This window comes from Gossypium hirsutum, chromosome D12, assembly GCF_007990345.1.
Source record: "Gossypium hirsutum isolate 1008001.06 chromosome D12, Gossypium_hirsutum_v2.1, whole genome shotgun sequence".
NCBI classification, from domain to species: domain Eukaryota; kingdom Viridiplantae; phylum Streptophyta; class Magnoliopsida; order Malvales; family Malvaceae; genus Gossypium; species Gossypium hirsutum.
In genome coordinates this window covers 53,686,767-53,706,183 of record NC_053448.1, presented here as the reverse complement: position 1 = coordinate 53,706,183, position 19,417 = coordinate 53,686,767, and the positions used below count along the sequence as shown (strand labels likewise).

The window sequence follows — 19,417 nt, the reverse complement described above, 5'->3', positions numbered from 1 at the left end:
TAATGGTTTATATCTTTATAATTTTTAAATGATTAAATTAATTTTTTAGAATTAAAGTGTAATTTTATAATTACTAATTTAAAATTTTATAAATCAAAATTTTTTATTTTATAGAAACCGAACTCTACCAACTCCCTAAAGGAGTTCTTTCTTACCCGAATAATTTTACCATTATTAATTTTGGAGTTATTAACAAAATTACTCTAAAGGAGTTCTTTCTTATTTTTACTTCAAATCTTCAATAATTGTTGACAACGTTGTTTATATAACTTTGACTTAATTATTGTGAATTGAAAGGATTGATTAAAAATCATTACTTTATCGGTGTTTGTTCATCAAAAGAGGTTAACTTTCTTAAAATTTGAAATTTATTGACTTTAATTTTTATTCTTAATTTTCATATTTTATTTATTAAAAATAAAAATTTTAAATCATTAAAACAAAAATAAACTAAGGTGGCTATTTTTATAGTTTATCTAAAAATTTTACTCAAATATGTACCAGAAAGGTGTTATTGAAACCGGCTTGTCGGACGACCGTGACCCAATTGAATTCTAAGGGGTTTTTTTTTTTTCTTTTCTTCAAACCGAACCCTATTCCTTGTGAGGAAGGAGATTTGTCAGTCGGGAGTAGAGACTCGATAGAAACTCAGCAAAAGAGAAGCCCAAATCTCTATGGCGATGGCGAGTCTACCATCTTCTCCACCTGCGCCATCACCTCCTTCAATCTCCGCTTCCCATTCTGAGTCCTCCGTCACTCTTGCCACCGCTCTTCTACCACCGCAGGCCCAGGTTGTTGCTACCGCCGAAAATGGAACGCTCAATGTCGATGACCAAAAGCCTCAAATTGCTAACCATTTTGCGTGAGTTGGTTTTTTCTACTCTTTTTACATTTGAAGTTCTCATCAGTTTTTTTTTCAGAGAAATACTTACATTTGCCATTTTTGGTTCAGTTTGTCTTTTCAACTTTCAAATTTTAGATACAATTCCATTGAGCACCCTTCTTCCTTCGAGCCACTTGAAAGTTATTGCTTAATATCTCTTTAAAGCATGTGACGTTGATTTAACCCAGTTCTGTACAGTAATTTCATGTAAAGGAATGATTGTGAAGGAAAAAGCATAAACTTTAGGCTAGTAATTGGCTGTTATCGACCAATAGCACCCTGTTTATTTGAACTGTTTTTAACCCTAAAATTATACACACAAACACACACACACAGACACACACACACACACTTATAAAGGTAAAAGTCTAATCAAGAATTTTAGTTTTTGTAAACCAGAGAAAAAATTTCTTGTTTTTGGTTCATTTTTGCAATAATAGCTTGATCCACAGTCGGATTAATGGCATTTTATACATTTCGGATCTGTTTCCATACTTCTGGAGGATGTTGTATAATACTGTAGTCATTAGAAGAACAACATTCTTGGATGATTATTCGGTAATCCATTAGTATGGAAGAAGAATTTCCTAAAACAGTTGACATAGCTGTTTCTCTGCAGTTATATGACTCTTTGTGAAACGAAAAGCTTACTGTCTTATTCGGAAAATAATGGTCTAAAATGGTTTTCTATTTTATATGTTATAGTTTCCAACTTTCTAATATAATTATTTTGATCCTGTCCTTTTTTTCTGGATCATGTGTTTTAAATGGAAAAGCATATGTTCTCACGTTCAGGAAAAGCTAATTGGAATGGTTTTGCATCTCTCATATTGTTATTTCATTAGCTTTCTTAATCACGATTCTGCTCTTGCTTAAACAAGGTTTTAATTTGTATGTGGTATAGATTGTTAGTTTTAATCTGAAAGTCTTGAGAAGTCATTTAAGGGTATTATTTGTTTAAATTATGTTATTCTGTTATTGACATTCTTGGTAGATGACAAACAAGTGGACAATACATTGCTGATCATTTTAGTATTTTGGGTTTTGGTTTTTTTTGTTCTATGACTTTGTTGTTACTTCCGACTCCTTATGTTTTCTGAAGTATCCATGTCCAGCACTGCATCCAACACATGTTCATATATAGATATGGGGATACGATCTTCCAATGTATCCTCCAAGTACATGAAAAAAATTGAAAACCATTGAACATATCCATGTCAGACATACCTGTATCCAACTCGAATGTAGTTCGTTGAATTGCTTAGCATTTATTGACATGTCTAGTCACCAACGATTGCATGACATTGAGCAACTATGAGTTATGAGGGTGGTATGGGTATATAACCATCTTTACTCTAATGAATCATTAGTTTGGCACTATTTTTAAGTTGATCATTTCTCCCCAAAGCACAGCATTGTTCATATATGAATAACTCGAATCATGAAGTGCACAGTTAAAAGAGTGATCCTATTTTGAGCTTGGGATATCACTGTGATCCTATCACTTGATGTACTCCTATTTTGGTTAGGGTTCTTGATAATCCGGAAAACATTGAGAAGTACAAGAAATTTGAGGCTGACTACGCCCGTCGGTTGATGGCAAAATATTTCTCTAAGAATAACTTTTACGGAGGTATACATTGCTGCTCCTATTTTGTTTGGCTTTGAACTTTACATAATATATTTACCCATCCCGAATGTCTTCCAAGTTAACAACAAGTTGAAAGCAATTCCTAATGTTTTGTTCTTTCAGGCAACGTTTTTGATGAGAAAACAACAATAGATGGTGAGACCATATTATCAAGCAGGTACGATCAAATTTCCTTCAACATGAATAGCATAGAAAATGGCTGGCGCTGAACAACTTTGTCTATAGGTGGCCTTGCACTCGATCATTTGCAGATCCGATGAATGCATTCAAGGATCTGAACAATGGTGGTTCAAATGCCGAGGCCTTGAAATAACATCTCAAACGGGAAACTCCCACTTAAGAAGAATGGCTGATATCAAAATTGATGGCATTCTCTCAAATATGCTACCATATGCAAAAAAGGCATTATGTAGACCACAAACTCTTTTTTGAAGTAATAGAGCAGGAATCTTTTACAATTTGTCAATGTTTTGTTAACAAATTTCTTTTATTTTCAATTCCTGTGTAACAAATAGCATCAATTATGTCAATACATCAAGCAATTATTTCTGGAGACGGATTTGGTGAAAGGATTGGATTCTCTGCTCATTTGGATTGGGTCAGATCTTGTTCTTACCTGACTGACTAAATCACTATTTAATAATAAAAATAAAAATAAAAATATTTTTATTTAAATTTACTTTATAAAACTATTCATATAAACAAAAATCAAGCTTGTGGTGAGGGTTATCAAAAATTCTCCTAGCATTTCGTTTGAATAAATAATTTTTTAACAAAAATTTAGGTTAGTGAAATTTAATAAGTTCAAACATAGTGATAAAAAAATAATTATATTGAAAATAAATAATATAAAAATATATATCGAAATTAAATAAAAATTACTCCACTTTAAAGTCAATGTTTTTTTTATTGTGAGACTACATATATTAAAAGAAAAGAAATTTGAAAAACTACATCTTTAGATGAAATTTTAGTTACTCAAAGCTCCTTTAAAAATTTTCTTAAAATTTTGGTAAAAATGAAAATTTTAACCACTATTAAATTTTAAAATTTCTGTGTTTGGCATTTTCCAAAAGATCCCATTGGCATCAATAGACACTTTTATGCTATAAGATTTGACTTAAAAATACAATGATGGTTTTAATTAGATTAGAATTGTATGTCCAATCAGAACCCAAAAGAACAAGGACACAACCTCCAAAAAACACAAAAAACATGTATGTTTTGTAGGGAAGTAACTTAAGGCAAATGTTCCATCGACCTTTAAACATCTAATTAATTCATCACGGAACAAACCCGTAGAACTTGGTTAAAATCCCATGTAGCATTAAGGATGGGAATGAATAGTGCTGATTTTTTTTCTTTTAAAAAAATAATGCTGATTTGGATATTTGCAAATGCCTGAATTTTGGCTGATGTTCAGGTATTGAACATTCAAACTGCTTTAATGGAGTTTAATCCTGATGAATACTGTAAAGTTCGACATATGCTATCTGAAGAATTTATTACACGTATAGTTTGATATACATATATATGTGTGTGTGTCTTATACATGTAGTCCATTGAAGCCTGTAATGATTTCTTTACATAAAGTTACATTAACAAAAGCACCAACCCAGAGCCATGGGACTGCTCCAAAACTAGTTCATCATCCATTTTAACCTCACAAGTTGTTATATATATATGTATAAATACACCCCAATTTAGATGTTAGCATCTCTAAGAAGCTGATTTAGGTTTCATGGAGGAGGAATCATCCGAATTCCTGAGAGGTGCAAACACATCAGAAAGCACCATATGAAGAGTAGAAACTTTCTCTTTGAGCTGAGCATTTTCTTGGAGGATCTCATGATTGTTTTCCAACAGATTGATCAACTTTTGCGAAAGCTGACGATTAATTGTTTGAAGTTGATTAACCTGTGATTGCAGCTCTTCGATTTGCTGCTTCTTTCTCATCCTGGATCTCCTTGCAGATTCCCTGTTGGATATCATTCTCCTCAGCCTCTTTTCATCCACCACAATGCTTGCTTGACACATTCTGCCCTCATCTTCATTGCTGGGGTTGGGTGAGAAAAGATGGATTTGAGTGTTGGGTGATAATCTGTGGGAGAAAATACCTGAATCGGGATGTTGAGAAGATGACGAGTTTCCATCCCAGGACTCCATGTTTATGTGAGTTGCAGAGGTTGTTAATGCTTTCTGTGAAGGACAGAAAGCAAACAAGCTTTGAATCAGGCTTCCATGACCATGGGGTTGAGGATCACCATCAACATCAAATCCAGGCACTTCCATTTGGATTCAAGATTTAAGGTGGCTGAGAGAAAGAAACTTGAAGATGGATTCAAGGTTTTATAGTCGAGGATTAGCAATCTAACAGGGGATTTCTTGTTGTGCAAGCATTATTTTTTTATTCCATATCCGGCAATCACATCAAACTTCAATTAATATTAAAATCGAGTTAGGTGGAACCCAAATGTTCCATTATTTATTTTTTCCATTCATAAAACTCGAACAAACAAGCATTACTTTACTCCTTTTTAATCCATGTTTTGTTGAGAAAATCAAGCTACCTTTCATTGTCTTGTAATTCATTAATGATGCTTATAGGGTTGGTTGGCATATTAGAATTTAAAGAAAGATAAAAAAAGTATTATATATTACATTTGTTGCTATTCTTCCCTTTGGATAAATGTGTATTCTAAATAATTAAGGTAATAATAGAAATATGATCAATATTTGACAAAATAATTTATAAATTTATGAAACACGTGAATGTCATTTTTGTTTAAATTAAAATATTATCTATTCAAATAATTAATTGACAAAAAAATTAAACACAAATTCTTATATATATATATATAATAATGATACATACAAATATATTAATTTAATTTATGTTCATTACATATTAACTAATTAAAATAACTAATTGTAAATAAAAATGTGTAAATTTTACTTAATATAAAATATATAACCTTTTAATAAATAAATAAAATTCATACAAAAATCATTAGATTAATTTTATATATAATTATGATGAGTCATAATTTTAGTACCGAAATATATAATTTTTTAACCAAAAAAAAATCTTAACTTAGGAATAAGTGAAGGAACTGTAAATGTTGAGATTCAAATTACTATCCAGAGATAAATGTAGCTACATATTTAGTATTAAAAAATATATTTTTTATTAGTGTTAGATTACTAAAAAAAACTATTTTTAACTCAAGAGTTTTTGTTATCTTCAATATACACCAAGGGTGTAGTAAATTGATGTTTTAAAAAATTAGAAAAATAAATTCAAGAAAATGAACACAAAAATTTATAGCGGTTTAGTTTTAAATATCTACCTCCACTACTTTAGCTTATTACAATTAATTTTTTTTTCAACTGAATGATGATTGGTACATTTTTAGGATAATATATAATCTTTACACAATCTCTTATCTTTTAACTTGGTAAGATAGCATCATTTCTCCTTAAAATTTTCTACCCTAAACCTTATATAAACTCTCACAATTTGAGAAATAAAATTAATAAAGAATAAGAATCTCTCAAAGGTTGATGTATAAGGATTTGCTCTTACTAAAACAAACAATCTCTTAAAAGAATGATATATAAATAAACCCACAAGTGTTTTACAATGAAAGATTTGGATTTTTCTTTTCTTTCATCTTTCTGGACTTATTTCTTGGCTTCATTTGATTGTTTTTTAATCATGTTTATATTATCTCATTCATTTGAATATTTGGAAGTTATTGGAAGGAGTTTCTAATTACGGGAGACATTAATTTCGTACATTTAATGCAAAATGTAAAGTAAAGTCTTGAGATATTGTTAATATATAAATGAACCAACATGTAGTGTTTTTACAAGAAATAGGAGTATAACAATGAAAGATTTCGATTTTTTTTCTTTGAACTTTCTAAACTTGTTTCTTGTCTTCAATTGAGTGTTTTTGAATCATATTTATACCCTTTCATTTATTTGGGTACATTTAGAGCCATTGGAGGGAGCTCTTGGTTGTTGGAGACATTAATTTTGTGCATTTAATACAAATGCATGGTAATGTCTCGAGATATTATTGAAAAATGGCCATTAAAAAACACAATGTCTCAAGACCTTGAAGGGATGTCTCGAGACATCAAGAACAAGTCTCAAAGCTTTGAAGGAATGTTTCGAGACTTTAGACCCAAAAAAATAGTTTTATGTCTTTGAGATTGGAAAACTATATAGTTTGGCTTAGAAACCTTTTTAAAAGACTTGGAAGTTTTGAAAATTGTCCAAGACATTTAAAAACTAAGTTATTGTGTTTTCAAACACTTGAAAAATAATTTTAAGTGTAAACGAATTAATATTTGCAAATTTAAGCAAGGGAATTTAAGAATTATTTGTTATATCAAAATATCTAAAAATTAAAGTTAACATTTTTTTTTGTTTTTAAAATTTTATGAAATCATATATTACTTTTTGGCTGATACATGCACGGATGGATGAAATTTATTAACTTCAATTTATCGAAGCTGCAAATTTTCAATTCTAGAAAATCAATCAACTTGTGATGAATTTTTGGACGGGATCTAGACATTTTTGGGCCAAGATGTCTTCTAACCAATGAAAAATCTATCTCTTAGCTTCAAAACTCACTTTGAATCACTTTATTTCGAGTTTGAGATTTCAAGTTATGGTCGTTTTAGTAAAGATTGTGTGAGTAGAATTTTGTGGACAAAATTATTACGGGAATTATGAGTTTTGGATTTTGGATTCATGTTTAAACCATATTGGGCTTATTTTTATTGTCTAAATTTATTATATATAAGCCTAATATTGTATTTATTAATTTAAATATCTTTTTGTATTTGATTTTTTTAAATTTAGGATATTTTAAAGTGTTTTAACTTCTTTAAAAGTTTTCATGTTTCTTATTTTTCAAGAAGGTTTAGTTAAATTAGAATTATTTCTTAATTAACCAAATTAAAAGTTTGTTTTTCATTCAATTTGTAGCACGGTACTTTCATTATTCATTATGTGAGACTATTTTGATTATTCAATTTATTTTGCAATATTCAATTTTTGTTTTTATTCAGAGGATTCTTTTTACTTGGTCTTATTTAAGGTTTTCGAGGAAGTTCTTCAAACTCTAGGTTGTTAAAAACGTGTTCTTGGAGGATTGATTAAAGCTATTAACTTTTGCCGAGAAATTTTTGTTGGAAGGTCCAATTGAACACCTATCTTTCTATTCCACAACTCCACCTTATTTTCGATTCTTGATTAATTTTATTACATTTAGTCTTCAATTTGTTTTTTCAGATGAAGAAAGCAATTCCAAGCAGTCTATTTCTAAAGAAAATTGGATCAAGCTTCTTTGAGTCTCAAAGCAACTTCGATTCCCTCCGGATCATTCGAAATATTTTTCTATCATTGCCTCTTTTCATAAAATTTTAGCTACAAAAATTGGTGGAGTTTAGCAATGCAATATGTTGGATCCCTCCGCACCAACTTTCCTATAATCTTTGCCTCATAAAATAAAATGAAACAACATATATCACCACTTGGTCCATAGTGCACCAAGGAGCAATTATCATCCTTCCATTAATAAATTCAACAACTTCCCTCTTCCAACAGATAATAATTAAACTCTCTAACATCTCATCACTCTGATTTTTTTTGTTTATTAGTATCACATAATGCATACACGAATAGGCTTTAAAGATATAAGATCTCATACAATTGTTTTTTTATATGGTAATTAATCCCTTATCCTACCATCTGTCACCAAAAAATTAACTCAAAATCCTCACAAATACAATCTTTTATATTTTTTTTATTCTTTGTCAATAAAATGTTTAGAGAAGAAATAATCACCTTCAACCAACATTCAACATAATTTCACTATTTACACCTTAATGTAGAATGTGAAAATCATATGGTTTTGTAATCCTCTTGAAAAGATTACGCACATAACTATAAAATAACCACTTCCTATACCTCGATTCTAGCCTTGGTTTTAAGATGAATCAAATCTTTGATGTTTACCTACTCATCACAATTTATTGAGAATCTAATGAGCTTGGCAACCCTTCAACTTGGTACGTGTTTTTAGAAAAAAAATTCTTAAAATTTTGAATATCAAGATCTGTCAAAGATTCATTCACGTATTACTCACTTTCGTAAATCAATAATAGCACCATTTTCCTTTATCTACTCTATTAATTTTTTTTCTCTATTTGTTAACAATCACTCTTGATTAAAGTGCGTCCTTAATCTTTTCAACCGTTTTTACTTATCTTATTATTAATTATGGGCTCTTACTCTCTTCAAAAAAAATTATTTGAATGAATATATTTTATATACAAAAATTAAAAAAGTATTTTGGATTGATGTCATTGTTTTCATCCAAAAGTTGAAAATTTGATGTGAGAGAATATCAATTCCTCAAAATAACTTTCGGCAATAATGTTTTACAAGATATGAAAATGGCAATTAATTATTTTTAGGGTTTGGCCCCTTGTATTCTCTTTACACTTTATCATTTTCTACTCCACCTTTTACTTAAATTGCCCCCCACATTTCCTCTTTCACAACCATCGTCAGTTTATCACTTTTTCACAATATAGGCTTTAAGAGATAAGAAACGTGTTTGTTTCTATTTAAATATGAAAAAAAGAAGAAGAAGGTAAATATCATTTTATTTGATTAAAATTTGATAAGTCTAGAATATGAATACATGTATGTTTCGAATATATTTAATTTTACATTATTTTTTATAAATTTGAGATATTATATTTCTATAAATATTTTGAGAAAAATAAAAAATCCAAATAAGATAAATTTCCGTGGCCAAAATCCTTTGCATAAATACTTACAACTCTGGAAAGTTAAAGTGTAAGGGATCGTAAATTGCAATTAGTTTTTGTTTGCTTGTTCCATCAAACTAACTCAAGAAATTAGACTTGATGGAACTTATACAACTGGTTTACATATACATAGATCGGGGTAAAGTAAAAAAAAAATAGGAGGTCGAAATTAAATTGTAATTTTTACGATAGTAAAAATGTAATTTCATCATTTTAATAGTCTCTATCTTTATAATTTGGGGATCTTCTTGATCCCCATGAAATGGCTTAAGTATGCTTACGTGAAACACAAGGTGGACTTTGAGCTTTGCTAGCAGCTCAAGCTTGTAGGCCACCTTGCCTACTCTCTTCACAACTCGAAACGACCCCTCATACCTTCGCACAAGCCCTTTGTGCAAACCCTTATATTGCAAAATCAAGTGTAGTTTGGCAAGGACTAAATCACCCACCTGAAATTGCACATCTCTTCGATTCTAATCGGCCCACTTCTTGTTGCGCTTACTTGTCTTGTGTAAACAAAGCTCCAGCCAAGTCATTCTTCTCTTGTCAATCCTTTGCAAATTGATAAGCTGCCAGATTTGGTCATGTATAACAGGTCACAACAACGTTAGGTGTGAGTGGATGTTGGCCCGTCACTATCTTGAATGGACTTTGATTCGTGTCCCCACTTCACTGCAAGTTGTATGAAAATTGGGCCACATCCAACAACCTTTGCCAATCCATTTGTATGGCACTCATATAGTGCCGAAGATATGTCTCCAACAATGCATTCACTCATTCGCTTTGCCTATCGATTTGTAGATTCATTCTCATGGAAAAGTTCAAGTCCAAGTCCATTGACTTAAACAACTCTGTCCAGAACTAACCCGTGAAACGCCCATCTCGAGTATTAATAATAGACAGTAGCACTCCCTAATATTTCACCACGTGTCTAAGGAATAAACAGGTTGCCTCCTCAGTAGGGCACTATTTGGTAGCTAGAATAAACGTCACGTACTTTAAAAACCTGTCCACCACAACAAGAATACTTGCAAACCCATCAGACTTAGGCAAACCAAGAATAAAATCTATGGATACACTCTCCCATGGTCTTTCCGGAATGGGCAAGGGTTATAGCAAATGGCCGAAGTCTTTAACTCGACCTTGTTTTGTTGGCATACTACATAAGTTTTCACACAGGTCTTCACATCATCACCCATGTGAGGTCAATAGTAACGATCCTCCAAAAGAAACAAGATACGGTGCATCCCTGAATGGCCCACCCATCTTGAGTCATGACACTCCATTATTTCTTTAACGCAATTTCCCATAATAAGGCACATAAAAGCGATGCCCATAAGTGTATAACAGCTCCTCATCAAGCCAAAATCTCCCCATTTTCCCCTCATTGGCAAGCTCAATCAAATTTTTGGTTGTGGGGTCATGAGATAATCCCTCTCGAATGTGTTCCAATAAGAAACCATCAGGTTGGCTGATTACCGTAAACTCCATCTTTCAGCTAAGTGCATCAGCCACAATGTTGGCACTCCCCGGTTTATGCTCCATTGTGAAATCAAACTCAGCTAAGAAAACCTGCCAACGAGCTTGTTTGGGATACAACTTTTTTTGGGTTAGAAAATAACTGCTGGCAACATTATCGGTAAGGGCCACAAACCTGGAACCCAGTAAATAATGTCTCCAAATGCGCAAGCAATGCACCACAGTGGTCATCTCCTTTTCTTGGACCGTGTACCTCCACTCCGTCTCATTAAGCTTTTGACTCTCGAAAGTAATTAGATGCCCATCTTGCATCAGTACTCCCCCAATAGTATAATATGATACATCTTTGCGTACCTCATAAGGCTTCGAATAATCCAGTAAAGCAAGTACGGGCTTTCTCGTCATCACTTGCTTCAATTGATTAAAGGCCCTCTCATATTGCGAATTCAAATCCCATACCTTCTCTTTTTTCAACATGTCCGTCAATGGTGCAGTAATTCTAGAGTAGCCTTCGACGAAGCGTTGATAGTAATTCGCTAACCCAAGGAAAGATCTCAACTCCGTCACCTTGGTTGGAGGCTCCCACTCGACAGTAGCCTGAATATTATTCTCATCCATTTGGATCTTGCCACCTCCTACAATGTGGCCTGGGAATGACACTTCTTGTTAGGCAAATGAGCACTTCTCCTTTTTGATGAACAACTCATTTCCCTTAAAGTTTGGAACACTTCCCTCAAGTGTCTCACATGCTCCTCGAGAGACTTACTATACACCACAATATCATCAAGGTAAACAACCACGAAACGATCAAGGAAACGTTGAAGTACCTTATTTATTAGGGTGCAGAATGTAGTTGAGGCATTCGTGAGTCCAAAGGGCATCACAAGGAACTCAAATGAATCATACCGTATCACATAAGTTGTCTTTGGCTCATCCCCCTCGGCTATCCGAATTTGATGGTATCTTGATCTCAAACCCAACTTGGTAAACCATCTCGCACTACCAAGCTAATCAAACAAATCCGTAATAAGAGGAATAGGGTACTTGTTCTTCATAGTAATCTTGTTTAGATCCCGATAATCGATGCACATTCTCAACGACCCATCATGTTTCTTTTGAAATAATACTAGCGCACCTTATGGAGATTTAGATGGCCTAATGAATCCCGCATCTAAAAGCTCCTTCAATTGTTCCCGCAGCTCTTCTAATTCTAGCGGAGGCATACGATATGGGAACCATGTTGGCGGCACAATATTGGACACTAACTCGATCTTGTGGTCCACATCCCTCTTGGGTGGCAAACTTTTGGGCAATTGGGCGGGCATCACATCCTGAAAAGACTGTAACAATTGGCCTACTTCTTTCAAGATCTCACCAACGGACTTAACAGTTTCCTCGATCTTCAAGGTGGCTAAGTAGGAGACTTCATCTCTAGTACTCCCTTAGCAAATTGGATTACCGACAAGGTCTTTCCTTTCATGCTTCATTTCCTTGTCCTTCTCACCATACATTGATGGTTCGAATCCGAAATCACCATGTAATTACCAGAAAGAACAATAGACGCATTAACCCGGTCAAGAAAACTTAATCCAACCACAAAACCATAGTCATCAAGTGGTATTACCTTAATGGATGCCTTACCGGTCCAATCACCAAGTTGGAAATCCACTCCTTTTGCAACCCCCTTGATTGAAACATTTTCTGAATTCACCGTTTTGATTCGGCCTGAGTTATATTCAATCCTGAGACTAAGTTTACGAGTAGCCTCCTCGAACATGAACAAATCAGACGCACATGTGTTGACAAGCGCATTCAATTTTCTGTCGACCACCATGGTGTCAGCAAACATCAGCCCATGACCCTTCTTGTCTTCGACACCTCCTAGTATCAAACCAAGATTGTTATCATCCTCATCTGACCCCTCTTTTACTTCCATAGCAAATAGCATGGCCTTCTTCAGACAATCCTTGATCATATGTGGACCATCACAATGGAAGTAACTTATAGGCCCATTCTTTTTTTTGTCTCAAGGCTTCTTACCGTTTCCATTCATAGTGGGCCTTTATTTGTCTCCCCCACCATTGCCCTTTAATTTGAATTTGGGCTTGAAATACTCAGGCTTGTCTTTCTTCCCACCGAATTCGATAAACGATACTGCCATAAACATGGCCTTGGTAAGCTCTTGGACTCATCGGCATTGCAACTCTTACTTCGCCCATGGTTTCAACTCATTCATAAAGAAAAGAATGCCTTTTTCTCACCCATATCTGATATTTGAAGCATGAGTTCGCTAAACTCCTACATATACTCCCTCACAATGCCTTATTGCGCGAGCCGTCGCAACTTTGCCCGAGCCTCATTGTAATGGCCCAAATTCAAAATTCTCGGAATAGTGGTTTCGTAACCACAAATTTGATTTAAAGAGAAATTTATTTTAATATTTTTGCATGAATATTGATATGATAGGAAAAATCGTACGAAAATATCGATAGAAAAATTTTACTGATTAAGTGGTTAGTTAGAAAAAGAAATTATTGAAGGAATTAGGTAAAAATAAGATATCGAGACTTCGATCTCGTAAAACCGAGTCAAAAATATTTTTATAAATATTTATGAAGTGTTAGTAATATGGTATTAAAATTTCGTTAGAAAATATTAATGTTTGGGTAGTCAATTAAGTGAAAAGGACTAAATTGAAAAAATGTAAAAGTTACTAGAGGGATTAAATAGCTCAATTGTGAAATGAGGAGGGACATAAATTGTAAATAACCCCAAAAGGAGATATTTTGGGCGGCATACGCTGAGAAAAATCAGGAGAATTGAAGAAATAAGGGTAAAATTGGAATATTACAAAATTTGCTTTAAAAGTTAGGACTAAAGTGGAATTATCTAGATTTCTCTTTAATTTTCTGCACTCTCATCAGCCAAAAACATCCTAAGGGTTTCTTCAAGCTGGTTTTTCATAATTTTTGCACCAAGTGAGTTAATTCTTGCCTTTTTCTCGTAATTTTTGCGTTTCTAAGACTTTTACAACTAGGTCCTATTACTTAATTCATTAGTTTTTGATTTTATGAATGATATTGAAAGTTGATATGAATATGTGCTGGAATTTTATGAGGAAATAGGATGAAATTGATGCTTTAATTTGCTTATGAGATTATTTTATTAGGTAATTCCAATAGAAATTGATTTGTAGGACCTAATTGTGAAAAAATTTGGAATTAAAGTTTATTGCTGAAATTCTGATTTCCAAAGGTTATAATGTAGTTTAAAGTGATATAATAAAGTGTTGATTGAGAAAGATCAGCTCAATTGAGAGGTTAATTGAGCAGGGATGAAATTATCATTGTTGAAAGTTTAGGGGAAAAATGGTAATTAACACCATGCACTAAAACAGTTTTGGACAGCAGCAGTACTCTAACTTTGAAAAATCACCAAAAATTGTAGAGATCGAATTAGAGGATGAATAAAATATGAAATTAAATCTTATTGAGTCTAGTTTCTTATAAAAGAAACGGTCTAAGCAATGGAATTGTAAATCATGAGATATAATAGATTTTGTGAGACAAGGTCAGAATGAATTCGGGTTCCCCTGTTCTGACTTTGGAAAATCATTAAAAATTGTACAAAAATGATTATGAGTTATAATTTATATGCTTAGAATCCTTAATGAGTCTATTTTCTGAGGAAATAAAGGGAAGCATCATCCTAATTCTTTACAGTGAGATAATTAATTTTTAGTGAAGAGGGGTCAGAACTGTCATATAGTGAAACAGGGGAAACTTTAAAGAATAAACTGTACATATTTGCTAAACCAAAAATTCTTAAATTTTTATGGTAAGAATATATGTGAGTCTAGTTTCAGGGAAAATTAACGGATCTTAATTTGGAGTTCTGTAGCTCAAGATATAAATAATTTAGTGACTGTGACTCAGTGAGGTAGCTTTGAATGCACTATAAATAATAATGGAATTGTAGAGAAAGTTACATATGAACATGAAATGTATTAGATTAATGATTAAATTTATTTATTTAGGTCCGGAAAATTCAAATACGAAGCAAGATCAAGGAAAAGAAAATGTTTCGGGATTAGTAGATTTTTGTTTACGAACAATTGTCGAGGTAAGTTATGTAACTTGAATTATATTCATAAATGCTTGAAATGTTTGTTATTGATGTGAATATGATTTGGATGTTTAATGTATGATAATTGATGAAGTATTGATATTCTTGATGAAAAGAGGAAATAAATCCCGGTTGAATGAAAGGAAAAATTCGATAGATCTCTGAAAAAGGAATTGACGGTAAAAAGGATCTAGCCCGGACGGGTGATCCTATCCTAATATAGCCCTCCCGAAGAATATGTGGAAAATGGATTTAGCCCGGACGGGTAATCCGAATTAGGGTCTGAATTTAGCCTAGACTGGTAATTCAGATCCAAGCTCATTAGAGTAATTGTCGTTGCAGGGGATTTAGCCTGGACTGGTAATCCCGACAATACTCTATGAGTTTATATTACAGGGGATTTAGCCTGGACTGGTAATCCCGCTGTAAGGATGAGGTTCGCGGGAGTGTGCTCTCTGAAATGGAAATGTGCGCACATGAATATGAATTGACGGACCCGGATTTGTACACTAAAGTGTACCTCTGAAAATCCATCGAAATTCCAAGTAATTCAACGGGATAAATATGGAAAAATAACAAGGAAATGGAAATCATGGAATTGATGAGCTCATCAATCATTTATCTTTGTAATGAATTTGCATGAGGTTGAGTTTGTATGTGATAGGTATATGTTTATGTGAATTGGATGTGTGCTTGTGTTATTAAATGATGGATGTATAAGTATGGTAAGTATAATTCCTGTTGCATGAACTTACTAAGCACAAAGTGCTTACCCTGTTTCTTTTTCCCTTGTTTGTAGAGTTAAGAGCTCGGAGGTCGGATTTGGTCGGAGACACATCACACTATCAATCTCGAGATCTCGGTACATAAAGGAACTTTATTTTGGAAACCAATGGCATGTATAAGCTAGTAAATTAGATGTTAATGTGAAATGAATTTATGGTTAGCCATTGGTATGGCTAACAAATTTTGGTTTTGGTATGTGATGAAATTATCTTATGAATATGATAAATCTATCTTGAAAAAAAAATTCGGTAAAATCTGGTAATGCCTCATACTATATTTCGGCGACGAATATGGGTAGGGGGTATTACACTCATCCTCAGCCTACTCTGGATAAAACTGTGCTTTAAACTCACTTTGGAACTTCTCTCAAGTCTCAATTTCGGTACCACCACATCTTACATTGATGGACCTACGACGCCACCACAATAAAGCAACGTCAGTAAGATACATAACAGTAGTAATTACCTTAGTGGCATCGTCCTTTATGCCTTTAGCATAGAAGTATTGTTCGATTCCCCACAGAAAATTGTCCACATCTCTTGCGGACATTGTTCCCTTGAACTCTTTGGGCTTGGGAACATCCACACTGGGCTTGAGTGTGACAGTAGCTAACTTTTCATTGCCCAAAGCAGCCTTATAAATTGTGAGCTCACCCTTGAGCTCCGCAATCTCCTCTTTCAAGGCCATCGTCATAACCTCAATGGCATCATCCCTACCAGTCAGCTTTTCAACAAAGTCCAAAACATAATCTCTAAGTTACTCATTCATGGACAGCAACCCATCATTGACCCTATCATCAAAATCATCAATCCTCTCATTGACATCCTCAACGGATTTTTTGGGGGTGACAACTCGATCTTCCAAAACCGACAGTATGTCCCTCGAACGACTAGCTTTTTTAGCCCTTTCATGGGTCTCCATTCCCTCAACATTCTCAGTAACTTCTTTTGACATCTTTCAACGGTACATTCGAACGCTAGCTCTGATACCAACTGTCACGGACTTAGATTTTTCCCACACAATCCGTGTAGCCTTAGGCAGTTTCTTTGCTAAAATATGCTTAAGTCAGCCTAACTCACAACAATTGAGGATTCAACAGAATTTCTCTAAGGCAACCACGAAGAACTACGGAAGAACGAAGTAAGAACAAACTTGAAAGATGAACAAAAGCCACAAAAAAGGAAAGAACACTTGAGAGAAAAGTTTGAATGAATTCTCTCAAAGTTATATTAATAACTGAATGAAATACAATGAGGGGGAGAAGTCTTTATTTATAGTTGAGCCTCCCCAAAATAAACGGTACAGATCAAAGTACATAAATGGCTAAGATTAAAAGCTATCTAGATATCAGATCTCTAATATTATAGAATCGTATCTTCTAAAGATTATATTTGCCAAGCTTCCATATTTGCCAAGCTTCGGAGATGGGCTTTTAATCTCTCCAAGCAACGGACCAGTCTGATTGGGTCAAATGACCTTATTCAAATACGATGGATCGTATAAGTTTGTCATGGTTGTGAGCTCCCATGCACAACCCATGACACCTTTACATACATACATACATACATACATACATACATACATACATACATACATACATATAATGTTATGTATGTGTTTAAAAGTAGACTTTAGAGGCCACACATGGACGGGTAAGGGTGTTGGACTTCGTAAAAGTAAACAAATTTAATTCAGTTCTTTTAAAAATAATTAATTATGATAAAATTGTATTTTGACTCTTCAAAAAATGAAGAAATTTTTTTAAAGTTGGAATTATAAATTAATAAATAATAAAATTACATTTCAAAAAGAATTTCTGATTGATAAATTCATTAAGAGCGTTCAGATTGAAATGGGATTGCTGTGAAGCACAAGGCAATGTGTATTTAAAACAGAGGCAGACAAAGGCGAATCTAGGGGGCTGGCAGGGGCCCCAACCCCCTAAAACGGAAAATTACTATTTAGGTCCTTTAAACTTTTTTAAAATTTTAAATTAGTAAAGGTAAAATTGCACTTTGACCCCCTAAAATTATAAAAATTTAATTTAACCCTTTAAATTATAAAGATATAAACTATAAAAAAATAAAATTTCATTTGGCCCTCTAAAAAATGGTTCTAGCTTCGCCTTTGGATGCAACACTATTTATTTGTTAATATCATAAAAGCAACATATCATGTGCACATTTATTTTACTTGAATTTTTCATTTTTCATTCGGTTTATTTTATATTTTTAATTGACACATATTTGAAATACAGATATTTTGAAAAAGAAAAACAAAAGTCATAAGATTATTTTTGCTTTTGTTAAGAAAGCAATTCAAGATTCGTTCTTAACTTATTTGATTCAATATGAGCGCAACATAAATTATTAAATACGAACATAATGTATGTATTGAATTTATTGTGGTACTAGTGTTTAAATCTTTTGTATTTTCATATTGGAATTTATGTATGTGGAATTTAATAAAGGGTTGAAGGTAACTTGTTACTCAAGAAGTTCATTTACCAGAACAGGAATGTGCATTTAAGTAAATGGCATTGACAGTTACACATTGGTGCAGGAATAAATGACTTGTCTTGATACGTTAGAATTACTGTGAGGCAACTACTTTTGCCATTTCTTTTTCATTCTTCCCCCTTTCTACATGCACCCAAAACAACTTTTCGGTATTGCTATCATCTATATTACTCGGATCTTTTATTTTCTTAAAGTATCCATATCTAGCTAATGTGTCCAACACATATTAGGACGAGGGCACTGACGTTTGACTCTTCTTGTATATAGAAAAACTTAAAAAACAAAATATTGAGCATATCAATGTTTAACACATGCCACGTTCCATATGCATCTCCAGTCCAAATAACATGGTACGAAATTATAATCAAACATGGATGACCTCAGTAACAACCATGTAATGATAATAACGATGTTAACATGTTCTTGTTTGCATGAAGTGCTTTGAAGCTTAGAGAAACTTCCCAAGGAACTTCAACTACAAGTTCCGAATTCCCAAATTGATGATTAATGAAAGGGCTGAGTGGTAGAACGAAATGCAGTATCAAAGTACATGAATACCTTTAATGGTAAAGCATCAGCTGCATCCCTCTTTGACAGCAAAATTGACTGAATCTGATTCATTGGCCTCCACAGAATTCTATAGAAGCCTGTCATGTGCAGTTAAAAATCAAAATAATGTTGATATCCTTACCTGGACTCCTATCCATACTCTGGGTGCTTTGGTCAGCAAGTTTACACAAGCTGAGAAATGCCTCAGACCAGATTGATTTATCATTTCCCTTTGAACTTGGGGTTTGGTCAAATTGGTTCATACAAGTCTAGATTCGAATACAAGTCTAGACTGCAGTTCCTCAGTACTAAAAAATATATATAATCCAGAGGGTTATTTGGTAGAGAGAGTTGGTGTTGCAAATAAGTAATCATGATGTACAGAAAGAAGACAAAGAAGAAGATTGTAAATCCGATAATACTGATCATAATGTCAGGCAGCTGTTGGTAAGGTGGAGAAAGGGAAATGTGACTAAGGCTAAGCAAAGAAAAACAATTTGAAAAAATTTTAGAAAAAGTTTTGAGACTCAGAATTCTAAAGCTCCAATTAATAGGAATAATGCAATAA

At 33.2% G+C, this 19,417-nt stretch overlaps 2 protein-coding genes across 2 annotated transcripts; one reads left to right on the top strand and one right to left on the bottom strand.

Annotated features, from left to right (window-relative positions):
* The first annotated feature begins 457 nt into the window (after positions 1 to 457).
* Positions 458 to 3,087, top strand: LOC107946562 (uncharacterized). The gene is made up of 4 exons (XM_041107155.1): positions 458 to 862; positions 2,413 to 2,516; positions 2,637 to 2,691; positions 2,760 to 3,087. The coding sequence occupies exons 1-4, from the start codon at positions 675 to 677 to the stop codon at positions 2,845 to 2,847; spliced, it is 435 nt and encodes a 144-aa protein (XP_040963089.1). The 5' UTR covers positions 458 to 674; the 3' UTR covers positions 2,848 to 3,087.
* A 915-nt stretch (positions 3,088 to 4,002) lies between these two features.
* Positions 4,003 to 4,872, bottom strand: LOC107947620 (basic leucine zipper 43). The gene has a single exon (XM_016882211.2). It carries the CDS (start codon positions 4,824 to 4,826, stop codon positions 4,254 to 4,256), a length of 573 nt encoding a protein of 190 aa, XP_016737700.1. The 5' UTR covers positions 4,827 to 4,872; the 3' UTR covers positions 4,003 to 4,253.
* Between the last annotated feature and the right edge of the window lie 14,545 nt (positions 4,873 to 19,417).